General features: G+C 40.6%; 2 protein-coding genes across 2 annotated transcripts in view; both read left to right on the forward strand.

Moving 5' to 3' along the window:
- Nucleotides 1-2,908, forward strand: part of COL24A1 (collagen type XXIV alpha 1 chain) — a 135,789-nt gene extending 132,881 nt beyond the window's left edge. Inside the window, exon 60 of the mRNA XM_051625609.1 lies at nucleotides 1,511-2,908. Within this exon, the coding sequence (XP_051481569.1) occupies nucleotides 1,511-1,657 (147 nt within the window). The 3' untranslated portion in view covers nucleotides 1,658-2,908. The remainder of the gene's footprint in view (nucleotides 1-1,510) is intronic.
- Nucleotides 2,909-3,903: 995 nt separating this feature from the next.
- ZNHIT6 (zinc finger HIT-type containing 6) overlaps nucleotides 3,904-19,524 on the forward strand; it is a 40,819-nt gene continuing 25,198 nt past the window's right edge. The window contains exons 1-8 of the mRNA XM_051624626.1: nucleotides 3,904-3,987; nucleotides 5,475-5,540; nucleotides 5,636-5,742; nucleotides 5,828-5,913; nucleotides 7,518-7,621; nucleotides 15,940-16,008; nucleotides 16,809-16,889; nucleotides 17,385-17,465. Coding sequence (XP_051480586.1) covers nucleotides 3,920-3,987; nucleotides 5,475-5,540; nucleotides 5,636-5,742; nucleotides 5,828-5,913; nucleotides 7,518-7,621; nucleotides 15,940-16,008; nucleotides 16,809-16,889; nucleotides 17,385-17,465 — 662 coding nt within the window. The 5' untranslated portion in view covers nucleotides 3,904-3,919. The remainder of the gene's footprint in view (nucleotides 3,988-5,474; nucleotides 5,541-5,635; nucleotides 5,743-5,827; nucleotides 5,914-7,517; nucleotides 7,622-15,939; nucleotides 16,009-16,808; nucleotides 16,890-17,384; nucleotides 17,466-19,524) is intronic.

Here is a 19,524-nt window from a genome sequence, read left to right on the forward strand (position 1 = left end):
GTTTACTTCTTATATTGTTCTGCATATGTCTTTATATACCAACCCTTTCATATTGAATTCAACATCCACCCAAATATAAAAGCAATTGCAGTAGTACAGGGAATCTGTACGTGCTGTTAACATTGAATGTCATGTATTTCAAGATTCTGCTAAGACAATGGAGGGAATAGGAATAGTTGCTCTCAAAAGGAAAATTCAGGCTTCAGTCAGAGTGCTATTGAGGTTATCTAACACAATATCTCAGGTTCAGATAGCATGAAAATTATTTTTTTTACAACTAAATATCTTTAAATTAATTCACTATTATTCCATTGTTTGGCTATTTAATAAAGTAATGATGATTGGAAGTGGAGTCCATGGCAGACTGAAATATTAAATCATATTTGTGTTTAGGATTGTTAATGCTTATTAGAGTACTCCACTCCCCAAGATGTGAGCCATTTGGTAGAACACGATGAAATACAACAGCCAAGGACTTTACACTTCCAGTGTTTTATAGTTCTATTTTCATTTATTGTAATGAAAGAGATGAGACTGGCTCCATATTGTATGGGGGTGTCAAATGAGATTTTTAATCTCAAGACAGAAAGTTTTATTGAGGCACTTTGAAGCTGTTATGCTTTCAACCTTTATTAGCACATGCTAATGAGATGCTCTAGCCTATGTCATGCAGCTGAGGTCTGGCAATTGAAGCCCGTTTCCCCCACCTTCCAGTCTGTTTGGGACTGTTTTAGTCACTGAGAAAAACTAAGGCATAGAGTGATGGCTATTGAGAAGTGCCATTTTCCTGTGAGATTCTATGCGGTTTGTTGCTCTTTCTCTGGGAAACTATGTATTATACAGATCTGCTGCAGGATCTCGCATATTTCCCTCTCTGCAGGCATTTCACTTTTCAGTGGTGTCCACTGTACTTCATGCTTTTTAAGAATGGAGTGATTGCAAACAAGACAGTGCCACCCTCAGACAATGTTAAAATGTTATTTTAGAATTTTTATGAGGCATCAATTTGTTACTGAGATTTTTAAAGGATTAGAATAATCAATACAAAGCTCATGGCAAAAATGCAGTGCTCATTCCCCACGATTATTCTTCAAGGGCCTAAAGAGTCACACAAGTGACTGTAGAGTTCATAACCTGAGAACTACTGTTGAGATTTGGTGAACTCAGCAAGTGACCTGAGAGTCTATCTGAGCCCAGGGCTGCTTGCAAAGTGACAGGCACTCTGCTCTGAGCCCTCTTGCACTGTGTCTGGATCCACTCCAGCTGAATTCTGGGCTGAGCTTTTTTACAAAACTTTTTTACAGTTTGCCAGGAGTACCCATGGTATTATTACATGGGAGAAATTGCATTTGTTAAATTACAGAGGTTTATTTTGTTGGGTTTTTTTGGGGACTGCTGGGAGAAGAAATGTTTCTGTACACTTCTGCTTTCACTCTTTAAGCAGCTTTCCACTTGTATCTTGAAGCTTATGTTTGATATTAATCTAATGTTCTGCTTCTGTGTGTTGCAGATTGAAGATGGCAGCTGGCATAAAACACAGTTCTTTTTTCACACTCAGGACACTAATCAGCTTCCAGTTGTTCAAGTTAATGCACTTCCTCATCTCAAACCAGGACAGCAGCACTTCATTGAAAGTGGTTCAGTGTGCTTCCTTTAAGGTTTCTGTCCTATTATTTTTTGCATCAACATGGAATTGTTGCAGAGCTTTAATGCAAAAGTAACCATCCCTTACAGCCAAAATTACTAGGGAACTGAAGAACCATTTTCAACAGTGTTGTTTAGAGAACCTCAGCAAGGAAAAGACTTCCTCCTAAGGAGAAATGGCATTGAAAAAGTAAAGAAAGAAAGACGACTACAACTTTCATAAAATATTTTTTAATCAATTGGTGCTTTCTTGTGTGATTTCCTGGAACTGAGTATCTGAATGTGGAGTTTTTCAGGACCTCTAGTGTTCCTAGCAATCTTTTTAACAGTATTGCAAAAAAACCAAAACCATCCTGAGGAAAGCTGGAAGCATACAATACTAAGGAGCAGTACCGGCTAATGCTCCTCAATGTGCAATAGCTTGTATATGAGAAGTGAATTATGCCACAGTACAATACATCTTTTCTTAAACATTGTTTTATGATAGTCCTTTGTGGACACATACATCTTAACAGATGGCACACTACCTCTTTTGTGTTTCCTGTCCCTGTTGCCTTGGTGCTCTTCATAACACAAGGTGCTTGTGGCTTTACCAGAGATTGAGTCCGCTTTTATCGTTCAGACTGTATGTGCTGGTTACATCAGGATGTTTCTGTTGTAAACGTACTTATTTTAAATCGTTGGTCACATACTTCACTACAATGGAAACATTATTTATGTGGATTTCTTGTTTAAAATATTTTTGTGTACTGTTCTGGAAATGGTGTATGAGACAGCACATTGTATATGATGCATATATTCAGAAGTTAGCTTTACACTCATTGTAAAAATTGTTGTAGAAGAGCTACCTACCATAGTTTTGAGGTTTAGATTCTGTATTTCAGTTAAGATTTTGAATGCCAAAGACATCTTAAGATGCTATATTGTGTATATATTTTGTAACTCGTGGAAAAAAAATCTACAACGGCATGTCTTCTGAATGGCAGCTGTTAAGTTATAATCAGCATTTCACCAACATAGCAATTCAATTTTTGCATTAATTAGTCATTTCAGTGTTTTTAAATTAAGCCTAAAATGTTCAACTTTTATTTAAAAAAAAAAAAAGGAACAACTTTACCATTAGGAAAAACACTGTTTATAACAATTGTTCTCTATCTATTACCAAACCAAATTCTGCTCAGTAGTACACAGCAAGATGATACCAGACTATACTGGGAAGCAGAGAAGTGTTCAAACAACTCGCTTAGCTGTCTTGATCCACAGGAAACCCTACTTACTAAAGTATAATAAAATAAGCTTCCAAGCTATCTGTTTGTCTCTTACTGTTCTGTTTCCTATTGCATAGTTCATTCTCGGTACCGATGACAATCCTTTCGTGGATTACTTACGGCAATGCTTCCTTTACCAAGGGAAGGAATGCACAGGCTTTGTGCCATGGAATACTGTGGGAGTGACAGTGTTTACTTTTACAAAGTAATGTATGTGTATGCTCCATTTTACATTTTATATTGAACCATCACTTTCGTTCCTTTTGAGAAAATCTGGTAAAGCTAAAGACAAAGCACAGTTACAGTGTGACAGTAGAGGTTAGAGAACACCTCTTGCTTTCTGCATTTTCAAGATTGTTACGCTCTGGCAGCATCACTTTACATTTGCTCCTAGTTTGGCTGTGGAGCTGATGTTGTGATAAATGGATTTATTTTTTAAGAAAGTAATATTTTAGAAAATGCTCTGCTTCATGTATATTTGTATTAGTCCCATCGTGCTATTTTTGGAAATTGTTTATAGCCTATTTTTATGGTTTATATTAGCATGTCTCAGAAGTAATTATTTTAAAAACAAATAGCAGAGGCACTCGGTGCTGTGCGTGGCCTGGAAGCCTCTTGCGTTCAGACACCTTCGCTGGAGCTCCTGCAGGCAGTCGCAGATCTGATACCATTTTGTCCCAGAATGTCAACAAGGACCTGCGACCTGCAATTAATTATTTATGATTTCTGAGGTGGTCGCCTACTTTGTTAACCTTAGAGCAAGCCCTGCTCTACATTACAAGAGTGTTAGTAGCATTTCATCCCTTTTCCTTGCATTGTTATTTTTCGTGGTTAAAAAGCCACCGAACCCCAGGCGGAGCTTTGCAGAACAGCCTCAGCCCGCGGCGTTGGGGCCTCCAGGCGCCCGCCCGGGCCCTCCCGCCCCGCCAGGCGGCGCCGCCGCCCAGGAAAGGCCGCGGCCGGGCCCGGCCCGTCGGGCCCCGCGCGGGAGGCGGTGCCGCGCGGCCATGGCGGGGCGGGAGGGCCCCGGGAGCCCCGCGCGGCCGCCGGGCGGGCGGAAGATGTCCCTGCAGAGGTAGGGGCACGGGCACGGGCGGGGCCGGGAGCGCCCTCGGGCCGCCTGCACAGGCCCGTGGCCGCCGCCCCGCGCGGCCGGCTGCGCGTCGGAAGCGCCTCCCTCGGGCTCCGCGGGAACTCGGGGCCCAAAGAAGCGAGGGGCGGCAGCGCCGGCCCCTCCGTGCGCGGCGCTGCCTGCGGGGGCCTGTCCCGGGGGCTCCGCGGGGCCTAGTGCGGGGCGTGGCCGCGGTCGGCCCCGCATCCCGCCTTCCCGCTGCTGCGCTGCGCTGGGAGAGGAGCGGCCTTGTCTGCGGGGCCGGGACTGCCCCGGGCGGGGGCGAGCGGAGTCCCCGGGAGCGGCCGCCTCTGCCGCGGGCTGGGGTCTGCGAGCGGGTGGGACGGGGCGCAGCTTCCTCCTGGCGTTGCAGCTGAGCTGCTGGTGTGCACGGGGCTCTGCGGGGATATTCAGAAATAGAAAAAAGGAATCCTTGTTCACAGTATTTCCCGTTTCTGTTTTGCGGTGCCTGAAACTTTTTTCTCAGTTACTGTGATACGTTGTGCTCCAGTCTAGAGAGGCACCTTCACCCTAGGAGATGGGATTGCAGAACTTGTCCTTGACACCTCCAGGGTCACCTGGCAGCAAGCACCTGGTGTGGGAGGAGGAAGGAACACTGTTCTGAGGCTTACGTTTTTCCTCTAGTGGTTGAAGGTGGTTGGGTTGCGACATCCTTGAAAACTCCGCTGCTGTTACAGGAGCGTTATTTCTCTTCTTCGTTTGTCAGAGTAAATGAAAAGTGACAGTTGAGTTAATATGTCAAGAACTTTTTCCTAAGAATAGGAGAAACATCTAATAGCCTAGCTAAAAAGCAGAATATTGTATTTGTAGAGGAAGCTGTTTTAATGCAATAATATTTATTAGCTGTGTTCGTTACAGCTTATACATTATGAGTGAAAAGTTCCCTGGCTTTGGGGTTTGCACTGCTAACAGCCAGAAGTTTTGCTGAAAATACTGTCATGGCGTTTCTGTTTCATTGAAAAAAATGGGATGCAGTGTCTGGTTTTAGTGTGAATCCTCAACATTTATTTTCTATCTGACTAAAACTGGGAGCATTGTCAGCCAGTATGGTACAATGCATACTACAGGTGATGTAAATGAAGAAAAGCACTGGTACAACCAGGCCACAAAGCATAAACTGATAGAGCCTTACTATGCTTCCAACACTGCAGTTAGGATGGCATTTTTCTCTTTCTTTCAAGCATTTTTGCACTCTGTTTTAATATAGATAAGACCCTGTGTGGCTTTGGAGGTATTCCCTAAAGCTTTCAGTATGTAGTGTGCCACCAGTGTGATCCAGGGTATTTGTATTTTCTCTTTCTTCTTCCAGACTTAAGATAATTTTTCCTGAAAATGCCAGTTGATGTCATAGCACCTGGTTGTTGACCTTCTCAGGCCAGTCAGGCACAGAAGTGCCACTTATATTAAGAGGTACTTTTTGCTTCTTTCAGATGTGAAACGTGTAGCGAAGAGGAAGCGAAGTACAGGTGTCCACGATGCATGAAATACTCGTGCAGGTATCTGGTATCTGAATTAAATTGTTTTGTTTTGTTTTTTCACCCACTCACGAGATAAATGTGGCATGTTGATGTTTTTCTTTTTACCATTTCAGTCTGTTGTGTGTAAAGAAGCATAAGCTTGCACTGAGCTGTAACGGAGTCAGGGATAAAACAGCGTTTGTCTCTGTAAATGAATTTACTGACTTGAACCTTTTGAGTGGTAAGAATATTCCTTGTGCTTTTTAAAATTAATTTGTTTTACTAGGTTAGCACTACATTTTTCTTTCTCGTTCTTTTACCTTCAGATTACCGTTTCCTGGAAGATGTAGGAAGGACAGCTGATGCTGCTGCTCGACATCCTACTGTGCATAGTCCGTCAACAAAAAAACTTGTAAGTTTTACATTAGCAGCTTGTTCCGTTGGTGACAGGGTTGGCTGAATCATAGAATCGTAGGGGTTGGAAGGCACCTCTGAAGATCATCAAGTCCAGCCTCCCTGCTGCAGCAGGAACACCTAGGGAAGATCACACAGGCACATGTCCAGGTGGGTCTTGAAAGTCTCCAGCGAAGGACATCACAGCCTCTCTGGGCAGCCTGTTCCAGTGCTCTGTCACGCTCACACTAAAGAAGTTCTTCCTCATGTTGAGGTGGAACTTCCTGTGTTGTAGCTTGGTGCCGTTTCCTTCATCCTATCACGGGGCACCACTGAAAAGAGACTGACCCATTCTTGACATCCAGCCTTCAGGTATTTGTAGACATTAATAAGGTCCTGTTTTAGTCTTCTCAAGACTAAACAGCCCCAGGTCTTGTAGCCTTTCTTTGTATGACATCATATGAGATATTCCAGTCCCTTAATCATTCTCGTAGCTTCTGTTGGACTCTTTCCAGTATATCCCTATCCCCCTTGAACTGGAGAGACGAGAAAATTGATGCATTGACCACTCTTGCTGTTTGGTGATAGATGTGTTTTTAAGAAAGCCTGGGTGCTTCCTTCCTCCTCCACAACTTTTTTGAATTTTTAAGTACAAGTTTCCCAGGTGTAAACAATGTATTTATTAATTGCCTAAAAATGATTACAGGCTTCCCCGTATACTGAATGAAGGTAACTAGAGTTCTGCAAACAATAAATGTAAGCAACAATGAAGTAAAAGCATTCCAATTCCAGTAGAGCATTAGTGAGATCACAGAAATGTATGGCATTTCCTGAAGGTCCTATGACGATAAACTGTGAACGCCAAAATTAAGAAGTAAAAAAACAATCCCAGAAAACCAAAATCTGCACCAAAATACTTTGTCTCATTAATACGTCACAGAAAGGCATCAGGGCTGTGTTGTTTTCCAGTGTTGCAAAGATATCTTTAAATACAACTCTAAACTCAGCTGGAGAGTATTCATGTTAATGACAAAGTAAATTCAGCAGATCCAGCTGTCTCTGAGGCTGAAGTCATCCTCTGTGTGTGGGGGGGTGTCTGTGCTTACCACTCCCATGTCTTGGAAACATGCACTGAAGGTGATGAGGTGCTACATGGGTAGTAGTTTTTGTGGTCTGGTACCAGGAATGTTTGTGGGATGATACCCTTCATGGTACCTTCAGCTTGCAGTTTGTTAGAGTGGCTGAAATGGTGCTTGTGCGTCCCTTCTGCTGGTGGGGTTGTAGCCCCAAAAAAGGCTCTGTGGGTGGTGTTACACCCACAATGGCTGGCTGTGGCTTCAACAGTGTGTTAAAGAACTTTTACTGCAAAGAGATGATTGCATGTTGTTTTTTAGTCATGGAAAAACTTCACCTGAAAATGCTTCAGATAGTTTCTAGGCTGACTTCTTTAACTTCTTTTTTTATTCCAGATGTTGTGTTTTTTTTTAAATTAAGTACTTCATTAAATGTGGCCTTTTCTACAGTTTTCCTATAATTCTTGTCAGCATTATTGTTTTCTTGTTACATTTTCATGTTTTGAATATATTGGTCAGATATTTTTTTAACATTTTTATCTTTTCCTAGTTATATTGCTTGAGAAACAGAGCTCGAAGGTGTGGTATTGACCTGAGGACACTGCCCATTGGATTCACAAAAAGAAGAGAAAATTCAACCACTTTCAATTGCATGTGAGTCTTCAGATGGTTATAGTCAGTGGTGTTTTGTTTCATTGAACACATAATGATGAGAATCTGAATTCACACTTCTATGCTTGCTTTTAAAATCTGATAGATGTGTGTTTTACAGAAGCTATCTGGATTTAGTATTTTGTGCTGCAGGATTTGGCTTTTTAGGCTCTTTGTGCTCAGTTTTAACATCTTAGCCAATTTATGCTTTATTTTGAAAAATACCAACATTGAGTAACAGAGGAAGAATCAGTGTTGTGTTTTTCCATCTGTAATGAACATGGTATTTTGTTGCTGGAAGAAGGGAACACTTCTGTGAAGGTTTAAGATAGAGGATTGATGCAGAATGATTGCAAAAATCCCTCTCCGTGACAAGGCTGACTAGAAGCTTGGAGGTGCTTCCAGTGAGGGTCTCTCATGCCCTGCTGGGAGTGGGCTGGAGGATGTGGGTGCTCCACTCAGCATGGCCTGGAGGGACAGGGGCAGACAGAGAGGAATTAACAAAAAAAGCAAAGGAGAATTAAAATTATCGTCTCTTTATCCACTCCGTGCGTTTTCTCTGCTATCCAGAGCTTTTATTTTAAGGTATTTTCACAGTAAAACCAAAAAGAGATTAAAAAAGCACAGGCAGAACGTCGCGGTGGCAGGAAGCAGGGGGAGCTCCCAGACCTGCCTCCGGGGGGCGCCCTCGGGCCGCGTCAGAGCCCGCCGAGCAGCTCCGCCCCTCGCCCTTCCCGCGGCTCCGGCCGTGTGAGCTTGTGAAGTTGCGTATTTTACCGATTCTGCGAGAGAAAACCCAGAGTGGACCGATGGAAAGAAGGGAAATCTGGGGCGTTTTCTCCTTCCTTTACCCCAGGTTTATAGATCACTGAGGTTCTCCCCTCAGAACAGGCCAGAGGATCGCCCCAGACCTTGCAGACGTTAGTCACGGGAGCAGAGTCCATCTGCCTCTGCACTGACCTTCCCTTGGCTGCATCTGCCTTGTACAGATGTCTTGTGCTAGTCTGGTGCTGTTGAACAACTTCAGGCATAGAGCTGAGTCTAATTTTCCTGGGGAATTTCCTTAATGTGGTGGATAAAACAACGTCTTGTTGTTTTGAGTAGTCTATAAAAGTCGGAGCAAGTGCAAAAACCCAGGAATGTTTGGATCAGTAACTAAGACAAGGGCAGAACAACAGAGAAGTCACAGATACAGGGCATGGTATAATGCTGTACTGACAGAAGTTTACCATCATGTACAATATTTTTCAGTTCTTTAGAAAGCTCTTTTGGGCACACACTGTAGCTTGCATTGGGAACAAATCAAGCTTTGAGCAGATTACGCTTTCATACCTGTCACATGCTTTGTGTTGTTTAGCAGAAGCAGATACAAAAAGTAAGAGGATGTGGCAAGGAAAGAGACTTACTGGCAAATAGGCATGGAAATATTTCACAGGCTGTCTGGGAGTATGCCTTACTGATTTTTGTCAACTGTGAAGTCCTTGAGTATTTTTTTTTGTTGACCTTGTTTTGGACTGCTAGCCTTTTGGGGTCATTCACATCCCATTGAAAGAACATGGTAATATTTTCTGTTCTTAAGAGGGTAGGAAGTAACTGTGTCTTTCCTATAAGTGCTGTCCAAGAGTATGGAATATGCTCAGTGAATACTACACAAAGGACATGTTTCCTCTCTTTTGTAGCTACTGTTCCTCACACTGGAGTGGGCTGTTCTGATTCAGTGATGCAGATTTTTTGTTTGTTGGCATGTTTTGCTTACTCTCTTTAAATGGGTTCCTGAGGAATCAAACCTCAGGTTTGATTGAACCAGTGAGTATCAGCCATTTAACACCTATCCCATGTTACTTCATGACATCCATAACATTTTGTTGATTATCACATTCAAGTGGGGTAAAGCTGTGCAAATAGTTGTGTTATATGAGCTTAACACCTGATACTGGTCAGGGTCTGGTATAACTACTCTTCTGTGGATCTGAACGCCTTCTCATGCTGTTTGTCAGTCGAGATTTGTTGAGTGGTTACTCCTGAGAGGGAAGGTGGGAAGCTGCTCGGCATATGTGCGTGGAAAGCTGAAACAGTCTTCTCTGATGTCCTCTTCATGTTCTCCATGTGAGCCAAGCTGTGAGGCTGTACAGGCAGGAATGAAAGTAATCCAAAGCTAGGAAGTACAAGATGTATTCTTGTGTCATCCCCTACCCTTGCCAGCTCTGGAGGTCAGGTCAGTGGTTGTTTGGATGTGTTCACCAGATTCTTCATTTCCTGGTTTCCATTAGTTTGTTTCCTAAATTCATTGTTGTGAAACCATATATGCCAATGCTCGGCAACACATGGATTAGACTAACTGGTAATATTTAATATCTATATAAAGAAGGGTTATTTGGAAGTAGAGTCTGAGTCCAGTTTGTGAACTCATAGAACATCTGGCTTGGAGATGGCTTAGGACACCTTACTCACAGTGTGCCCTATTCTCAATGTGCTGCTTCACCCTGCCTTTCCCATAGTGCCCTTATTTCCCAGCAGAAGTGATAGTTCCACTTCTGGTCATGTACTGCTGTGGAGTTGGGGTGGCCTGCTGGGATAAGGAGCCTCTGGGAAAGGGGCGGAGAATGTGACCAGGATGATGCCTGAGGCAGCAACTGGGGAGCTCCAGCCAGCAGAGCAAATGGGAAGAAGGGAAGGAGCTCACAACTCTGTGGCTCCTGGTTCTATGTCAGGAGATGATGACAGCCATGAGAGACTGAAACGGGGCAGTGCAACTCCCTCCACTCTGCAGTCTGTGCTGCCCTGGGCTGCCCCTCCTGCCTGCTTGAGCTGCGTTCAGAGCATCTCACAGGCAAAATCCTTCTTGCTTCTCCTCCCCGCCAAGAGGGGTCAGAAGGCTACAAGTCTCCTCCTTGGAGGAAGGCATGCCTGCAGCTTGGGAGCATTTGGTCAGCTTATATATGTGGGAGAAGGAGGAATCTTTTTCATGGTCTCTCTTCTTCAATTTAATTCTGAGAATAAAATGTAGTGTGGCAATTTGAGATCATTAGTCTTACAGAAGCTACTCTGAAGTACATCTGAAAGCCCTAAAATGTCAACTGTAATCCTTAGCTATGTAGGGGTAATTAAAATGAACTGTTTGAAGTGCTGCTGATCTTGAAAAAGAGTTATTTGAGCTGGGTTTTGAACTAATACTAAACTTTTGGAGCTGTTAAACTTGAGTTTAGTTGTTACTTAGCAAATAGTTTTTGCTTGCTTTCTACGACCAGCCAAAGTAAGTTCCCAGGCATAGGAATGCTACTCTGGAGTAATCAGAGAGCAGGATCTTCATATATTTCAGTAAATCAGTAGCTTTTCAGAACATCCTCATGTGGAGATGAGTACTGACAGAGTTCTGTACCTGGGATTATTTTGTTTCTTTTTTAGCAACTGTACTCCTAGTAAATCTGATGGTGATATTTTTTTATTTGCAGAAGTTAAAGAGGACGTTAGTTTTATTTAAAGATTATTACAGTTTGGGTTACTAAACCTTGACCATGTCCCTTTGATTTACACAGAACTCTTGAGTTCAAGCCCATGTGTTTGATTATTGTTGATAGCAGACCATATGTGTTAGGAGGGAAGTGCACTTCAGTGCCTTCATTGATTGTCTTGCTGTTTACTGTAGCTAGGAAACATAGGAACTTTCCGTAGAAATATTTCGGTTTTATTGTTTATATATCAAATGCAGGAATTAGCTTGATGAAGTTTCAAGAAAATGGAGACATCCTCTTTTGTGTGCTGCTGTTAGAAGTGCCAAATTAATTTGGCACCAGGAACACAGAGTTGGAGGGGGAGAAATCATCAAACTTCTGTTGGTTCTGTTATTTTAAGTTTTACCTTTTTTAATCCACTAAAGAATTTAGTGGCTTGCTTTGGTTGAATCTTCATTGCTTAAGAAAGCTGAGAAGGCATTATTATCCAAAGCTGTAGATAAGAAATTTCAGTGCATTAAGTGAAAGTACCAGATATTGACAAATTAAAGGATTGTTTGCCCTTCATTAACCTACTTTATGTCTTTTCCATCTCTTTTATCAATTCAAAATAACACAGAAAATAACTACAGTATTTGCACTGTGATGTAAACACATCCTCTATACTAATTTTAAAATATTTATTATATTAATTGCTAAATAGGAACAAAGTCATCTGTGAATCACTGGGTTTAACAGGCAGGCAGTGAAGTATTTCTGCAGAGCCAGAACTGCAATTGGTATCTTAAGACATGATGAATTTGGAATTTTTTGTCAATATGTATTTTATTTTACATATATGTATACATGCATATCAGAGGTGTTATGTACATAAAACCTTCCGCAATCTAGGCAAAAATGACTGTTCAGAGAAGCCTAGGTAAGAGAAGATAACCTTTACGAGATATTTCATAATTTTTTTAAAAAAAATACATAAACATTGGACACTTCTAAAAACCTACCAAGGCACTTAACTGTCCAAGTCCCAGAATCCTTGGTAGATCTGTCCTTTAATTCCCAGCAGCTGTACTGCCTACACCCAAAGTATGTGGAACATCTTTATAGGTACTACATTAAATATAAGAGTTAGTGGGAAATGTTGCAGTTGTCCTGAGAGCTAGGTGGAGGTAACAGTCACTTTATATATACTGCTGTTGTCTTTGTAACATCAGAAATAAAAATCTTCTAGTTGTTGCTGTTAATTTTTTTTACATTATTTACATGTAGTTCTGTGAAAATGACAATTGAATATAGAAAATTTTTTTGTTGTTGTTAGTTTTAGGAGAAATGTAAGGGAGACAGTTACTTTTCTTGAGAAGAACAGTAATTGCAGAACAGGCTGTGCAGTTCTAAACATAATTTGCAGCTACATCTCACGCAGGGGAAGAGGTACTTGGCTCCTCTTTTTCTCTCTGATCACTTTCCATGCTTCTGAAGTAGCCAAAATAGGATGTGAAGCCAAGCAATGCAGGGATGGGCTATGAAGCTGCTTTTACTGACATCAGGGATGGGCTTGTGCCTCATCCAGATCTCTGCCATTTGGTAGTTTTATAGTCAGTGTCTTAGTATTCAAGAAAACCGTGGAGTGGTGTTCCATGGCAGCTGAGCAGCATGGAACACTTCATGCAGTGAGCTGTTACTCAGCTGCAGATGTCTTTACTCAATTAAGCATTATCTTTTAGAAAATGAGCATAGTACATGTCATTTGTATTTGAAGGAAATACTACCCCAGTGAGCCATAATGGAAAATGAAGTCAGTGAGGTCTGGAGCCAGGATATCTAATTTTAATCAGAACTTGTTGTGAAGGAGCTTTGATAGCATCTACAGTTGACATCAAGTTCTCTAACTGGGCAAAGATGAGTGATGGTGAGGGATGCTTCATGTTAATAACAGGCATCCTGCAGGTTGTTTTTCAAGACTTGATTGTACAGTAAAGACTGTGAGGCTATTACAATTCTAAGCTTTTTTTTTTTTTCCAGTTTTTAATCTATCTTACCTCTTTCTGCTTACCATTTACTTTTCAGGCAAGAGCACTTTGAAGAGAGACGAAGTAATTAACTGCAGTTTCAGAATTAGCATGCTGAAAAAACATCAACATTTCTGTTTTTCCAAGTGATACTTTTTGACAACAGATGATCTTTTTCACTTCTGTGTTGAGGCTCCCTGATTCACAGCTCTCACTGTGCACTATTCCATAGACTAGATTATGCCTGCAAGGGGAAGGGAGGGCAAAAGTCTGAAAAGAGCCCTCTTAAGCTGATTATACAGCTGCGAGTGATGAGCTGAGTCTGCTTCATTGAGCCCAAACTGGTCTTTCATGAGAAATGTGAACGTGCTGTGTGGCATCCAGTCCTGAAGACACAAAGTATTCCTAGGAACACTTCTAAAACATTTCTTTTCTAAGTGCCTATGTTAGAGACAGCCCTCTAAGCCACACGTGTTTCTCTGAACTGTGTTGTGGTTTGCCTGTTTCCACCTGGGAGAGGAAGATCTGCACTATTCCTGTTGCTTTGGCTGTCTTTATTTAAAAATGTGACAGAAAGAAAGTCTGTATCGCAGAAAAGTTTGGTCACTTAGAGTAGCTAAACATGACCAGTTTGAAAAAAAAACATGGAAGATTAATAGTTAAATGCAAAAATGCTAGAAAGCCATATTTTGGTCAATAAAGTATAACAAAAGTCTCATCTGAACAGTCCTTATATTTATTTTCATGAATGTGCCCATCATGAGTGTTTCCTGCAGCGAATGACAGTATCTAAAGATTACCAACTTTTACTAAGGTCTCCTTGAGAAGGTACTTTGAATTAATACCATGCCTTGTTAAATGCCAGATATTAACATATGGCTGAGAGAGGAAACAAAAGCTAAATTCCAAGTCATTCAAACTGTTTCCATAACCCTATTGATATTCCAGTTTGTTCTATGCAGACAGCAGCATTGATGCTTCCTTCAGCTGACAAGAAGTATTGCAAAACCTTGTTTCACTCTTCTTACCAAAAAAAACTTCCAAAATTCCACTCACTGATTTTAATTCAACACTTTTTTAAGTTTGGTACTTCAAGACAGTATCATATCAATATACAAATAACATATACTGTGTCAGCTTCTGGCTATATGTGCTATGTCATTATTGTTGTCTTTGTTGTCCTGCAGCTCTGGTCATGCAGTCTTCTTACCTCTGTCAGACCTGATGTTCTCTAACTATTCCTTCTTATTTAAGGAAGGCTCTCTCATTCAACATGAGCAGATAGAAGGGAATAATCTCAAGGCATGGTGCACAACTCTGCTGAGTCTCATGCTGCTTTGGGACCTTGGCATTCATTAGTTCTTTTATTCTAATTACTAGCTCCTTGAAGCTAGAGTTCTTGCTTGCTCTTTTTACACTTCTGATGTTACTTATACTATAGGAAGTATGGTTCAACTGTAAAGCTCAGTTTTCTCCTAGGAGTAATTAGGTACCAAATCATTATTCATTTTATAAGAGAAAATTTTATAAACTACTTGCATTCAAAAATTGGTGTAACAGTTAATTTAACTTCGCCAGCTAATTTGTTTCCTGTTTTGCTACTGGATGCTACTGTCTCTGCAGCCAGCCAGAACCTGCTGGGTAGTGTTTTCATCTTCCTGATAAACAAGTTAACATGTTGGAACAATACTGTGTTTACTTTTATTTGCAGTACCAGAATCTTTGCATAACTGATGGGGATTATCCTGGATATAATGATTCATAGGTCTTAAGTAGTGTTAAAAAAAAATGTAAAAAGGCAGGGGGAGTACAATTAGGTGTTCTTGTGCTTCATGTAGATGTCTGGCCTCCAATTTCTAAATGGTAGTCATTCCCTTCTTCCTCTTCCAAATCCTTACTATTTGTCTTGACTGTAAAATTCTGAACCAGAGCAAAGGGCCTTACACCTACCTTTTAGACAGTGCTTTTCCTTAGGACATTTGTACACTTGTCATACCAAATGGGAGAATTTGAAGCCGTGAGAGGAAAAATGCTTTTTTTTTTTTTAAGTCATTGTTGACTTCAGCAGCATTTCTGCAGATGAGTAAAAAAGCAAAAAGAGATTTCCTAATCTAGTAAAGTATTCCCCAGGTAATACTACCTTTCTTAAGATGATATTGCACTGGAACTGTGCTTCAATTCTCAGGTATTAATTATGCTTGCTGGAAAGGGAAGATGAGTCTTAAAATGAACAAACTGGAGAATGCAACATGACATAAACTTTGGTTTCCACCAAAAGATTCCTGAGCTTTCTGTAAAAAATAGATTGTTTCTCAATTCTGTTATCCATGTAATGCCAAAATGCAGTTTCATTCCCTATCCATGACAGGTATTCTATTTGTATAATCACTGCTGTGAAGAGTTGAGTCCTCTGTTTTATGTAGAACCCAGCCTCAGCTAGGACCTCTGGCTATTATTGTTGCACGGCTTTGGTGGCCTGTCCTGGGTGATCTGCCAAAAAGCAGTTTCCTTTTCTGAAATTAAAGAGCAGCTATACATATAGAAAGTCAGCTGGAAGATACTCCCGTTTAAGATGTGAAATGATGTTGTTCAGTTAATTGGTGAAATCTTACCTGTGTTTGTAAGGAACAGATTTTTATCCCATGAGGGCTTGAAATTCAGCAGGATCTGGGGGCAGTGTCTCTTTCAAAGTGCCTCTCAGCTTCTCCGCATGCCTCTCTTACTCTTTGAAAATGCCATTCAAGATCTTGACTAAATATATTTTCTTCTACACCCATGTTGTAGGGTACCAAGCTTTATTGTAGAATAAACAGGTAGTATTTACTGACTAGTGATAAGAATATGCCTTTCTTTTTCTTTCCAGGGAGAAGAAGTTCTACTGGCATTTGAAGCTCGTATTTCCTCATTGTCATGCTGAATACACCTTAAAAGGGTACAGAACACTGATTTTTATACAGTTTAATTTAGTCTGCTCAAATTGAACTGCAAAATATTTTTTTGAGTTATCTATTTGTATTATACAAGGTAAATGCAAATATTGTTTTTAGTCTTAATTAGAAGTGCATTGAAATTGAAAGTAATACTTAAAGTTGTGTATCCTTTTCCCCTTTGAAAGTTAGCAGGCTTTTCAAATTGGGTAAAATGTTTGATTGCTAATCCTTTTCTCAATGTAAACAGGACAGCTTGTATATTTGTGACAGTAATATCCCGTACATAATACCCCGTACACGTAACATACTCTCTTCTCATGGGGCAGATGTTCAGCAAGGTTTGCCATCCCTCCTGGCCTGTGCACTGGAGCTGACCTTCATATAGGATGAAATGGTTGTCTTGTTTGCTTTGTGAGAAATCTCACAAGCACATTTTGCAAAGGCCAAAAAATAGTCTTTTGTTGACAAATCTTTCTCCTTTTTTCCTAGCCTGAAGGGAGGATGAGAAGTTTGCCCTTGTCTACTTTTAGGGCTGTAGAAGCAGCATGTTTCTGCTGCAGGATTAGAAACTAGAGATAGGCATCTGTTTACTCCTTGTAGATGCCAGTGAAAGCCCAGTGTTGAAATAAAGCTGTTGATTAGCTGTGCTGTATTGATACACCTTCATGATCCTCCAGTGAGCTACTCAGTTGTGCCTTTCTAGCATGCAAATACACAGCTTCACCCACATGACTCAGATAGTAGACTTTTGTGTACCTGATGAACCGTGTCTGATGTCTTTGATTTTTGTCTTTGGTGAAAGGGTGCCTGATGATAAAACACTTGCTGATATCCTTAAGCCGTACATTGACCCAGTGGAGTCAGATCCTGTAGTTTGTCAAAGGTGTGTATTGAATAACTTCTCTGCCTGGTTCATATAATGCACTAATTGAATAAATGGCTTAAACTAGCTGCACTTCCAGTATGCAGAGCTTAGTTCTCAGGCAGCAATATATCTTTAAATCCTGTGATTAAAACCATCCTAACATTAACCAGCCAACATATCCTGGAGTATAGCCACCAAATTTAAACCAGGAAAAGATTAAGAAATTGACTCATGGCATAAAGATGAAATAAAGCAACTGTAATTCTAAAAAATTTAACCATAATTAACCTCAGTGGGGGTGACAGCCTTTTATTTGTAGTAATTAGAAAAACATATTAGTAATTGTAGCCCTCATTTATAAGAAATACTTAGTATGTTGCAAATTATTGTCTTTATGAAGATATATATACTTTTGGTTGTTGACATGCAAAAGATACCTGTTACAGGTGATAGGAATTAAAGTAATTGGAGATGTGGATTTCATAATCTCTGTTGCATATTCTGTTTTTTCAGATTAAAAATCTATACAATGTCTCCTCAGTCAGATGTACGAATTTTAATGAAAATAGAAAACAGGAAGCAAAACTCTGTCAGGTAAGGTGGTTCTTTGGTTTGTGTGCTCATTAATTAAAACTAGAAAAAAGAAACCATGTTTCTTAGTCTTTAGAATTACAAATGGAGACTCCCTGATCTCATGGGTTACACTTTACCAGCCATCTTAAAAATGATTCAGCAAAAATGTTATTTCTTTGTCTTTTAATATGTAAACACTGAAATTTCTGTGCAGTTACTTAGTAGTAAATTCAGCTGACTCGTGCTTGGACAATTTAAGAAGCTCAGACAGTCACAGCTGCATTGGTGGAACAATGAGTGTGCCTGTACCTGAGCTGCTTCAGCAGTGGTCCATGCAAATGGAACAATGTCAGCAAGGCAGGTATATTTGTGTTAAAACAGTACATTACTGCATTGACCAGCAGAAATTGAGACATCCATTCCCTTCTGCAAGTTCCTCTATGGATGTGTTAACCTCCCCAGGAGACTTGAAGTAGTAGTTGAGGAGAGCTGTCTTTTTAAATAGCTGCAGCAAAAAGCATCCAGTCACTGCATTTGAAAGAATGCATTTTTTCCTCAAAGTTACTAGCTCATCACTCTTCATGTTACCATATTTCTAGGTGTGGGCTTTTAAGTCCAGAATTCAGACTTGTGCTGAATTGTTTTCTTTGTTTTCAGAACAGACAATAATCTTGAACTTCAAAATCAAACTTTAAAGAAATAATCTTTGTTGGTATAAATACCATTTTGAACACTCCACCCTGTTGTCATTGTTGCTGAGAAGGATATGTACCAGCTTAATACCATAGCTTATTGTGGTTGACCAGTGACTCCTAGTTAGGGTTTTTTTAAGTACATTCTTTTCTTCAAATATAACAGATGTAAGTAATATGCTTTCCTGAAGCATGATATATTCTTTCTAAGGGGGAAAAAGGTATATTAAAAAAAATTTTAGTTGTAACTTAGCTTCCTGTTTGTGCTGTATGTTTTTTTCCCAGGGACTACTCTTCAAAAATATGTGACTTCAAAATTCAAGCCCCAGACTTACCATGGGGTTTTTTGTTTGTTTTGTTTTTCCTGTTTGCAATCATTGTTTGAAATACTATTGTAACAGTTGTCATCAGAGTTGTCTGCTAGAAACCTGTTGGTTTTAAGTGAAATGTCTGGACTGATTTCCATTTAATCAAAAATAGTCCGATTCTGGGTGTTCAGGGTAAAATTTAGAAACACTGGTCCCATTTAAAAAATATTTTTAACAGACTCTTACTCGTCCTTTAATAGTGGTACTCAGGACAGGGTGGTACTCAGGACAGGTTCCCAGAACATGAACAACCTCTGTCCCTTTCTCAAGTAATTAGCTCAAGTTAATGCAAGAAAAACTGAAACTGCATTCAGTGCGTTACTGCTGGACATCTTGCAGTACGTGATTGGAAAGGCAGAACTCAAACAATGACATTGAATATGTAAGTTGGTAGAGCAGGCCCAGCTGTGGCAGTGCAGACAGGTTAAGGAAACAGCATATTGAAAGAAAATGAGACTTTTGAGAGGAAAGAACAAAGTTTGTTTGAAATGCTGGGACTGCTATGTCAGCAGAAAAGCATCTTCTGCCGACAAAAGCTGTGTCTCTGCCAGCAGGCAGTCTCAGCATGGTTATGCCACCATAGTTGTTGTGACAAAGGCTCTATGAGGGCATTTAAATTTTTATGCTAGTTGCATTACAGTTAATTAAGAGAGAGTTTATTTTCTTTCCTTCTCCTTTTGGCTCCCCCTGAGTTAAATTAAGCTGAGGTTTATGGCTGTCATTCTATAAACCAGTACCTGGAACTGCAGTGGAAGTATTTGTGATTGAAATAGGACTGGCTTGCTGCTTTGTGGTATTCAGGGTGGAACTGAAGCTGGGTGCAGACAGAGCTCTCTCATGTTTCTTTATCCACGTTTCTTCAACAGCAGGGAGCTGTCAGCTGCTGGTTTGTTTAGCCTCAAGTGCCACTGTCAGCTCAGAGTAACGTCCTATCCTGTGCCACCTCATTCTGCATGGTTTTTGCCTGTTTCTGTATGGTAAAATCCAATTCCGTTACTGGAGCAGACTGGAGCAGTAGGA

The sequence above is a fragment of the Apus apus genome, chromosome 7, assembly GCF_020740795.1.
Source record: "Apus apus isolate bApuApu2 chromosome 7, bApuApu2.pri.cur, whole genome shotgun sequence".
NCBI lineage: Eukaryota > Metazoa > Chordata > Aves > Apodiformes > Apodidae > Apus > Apus apus.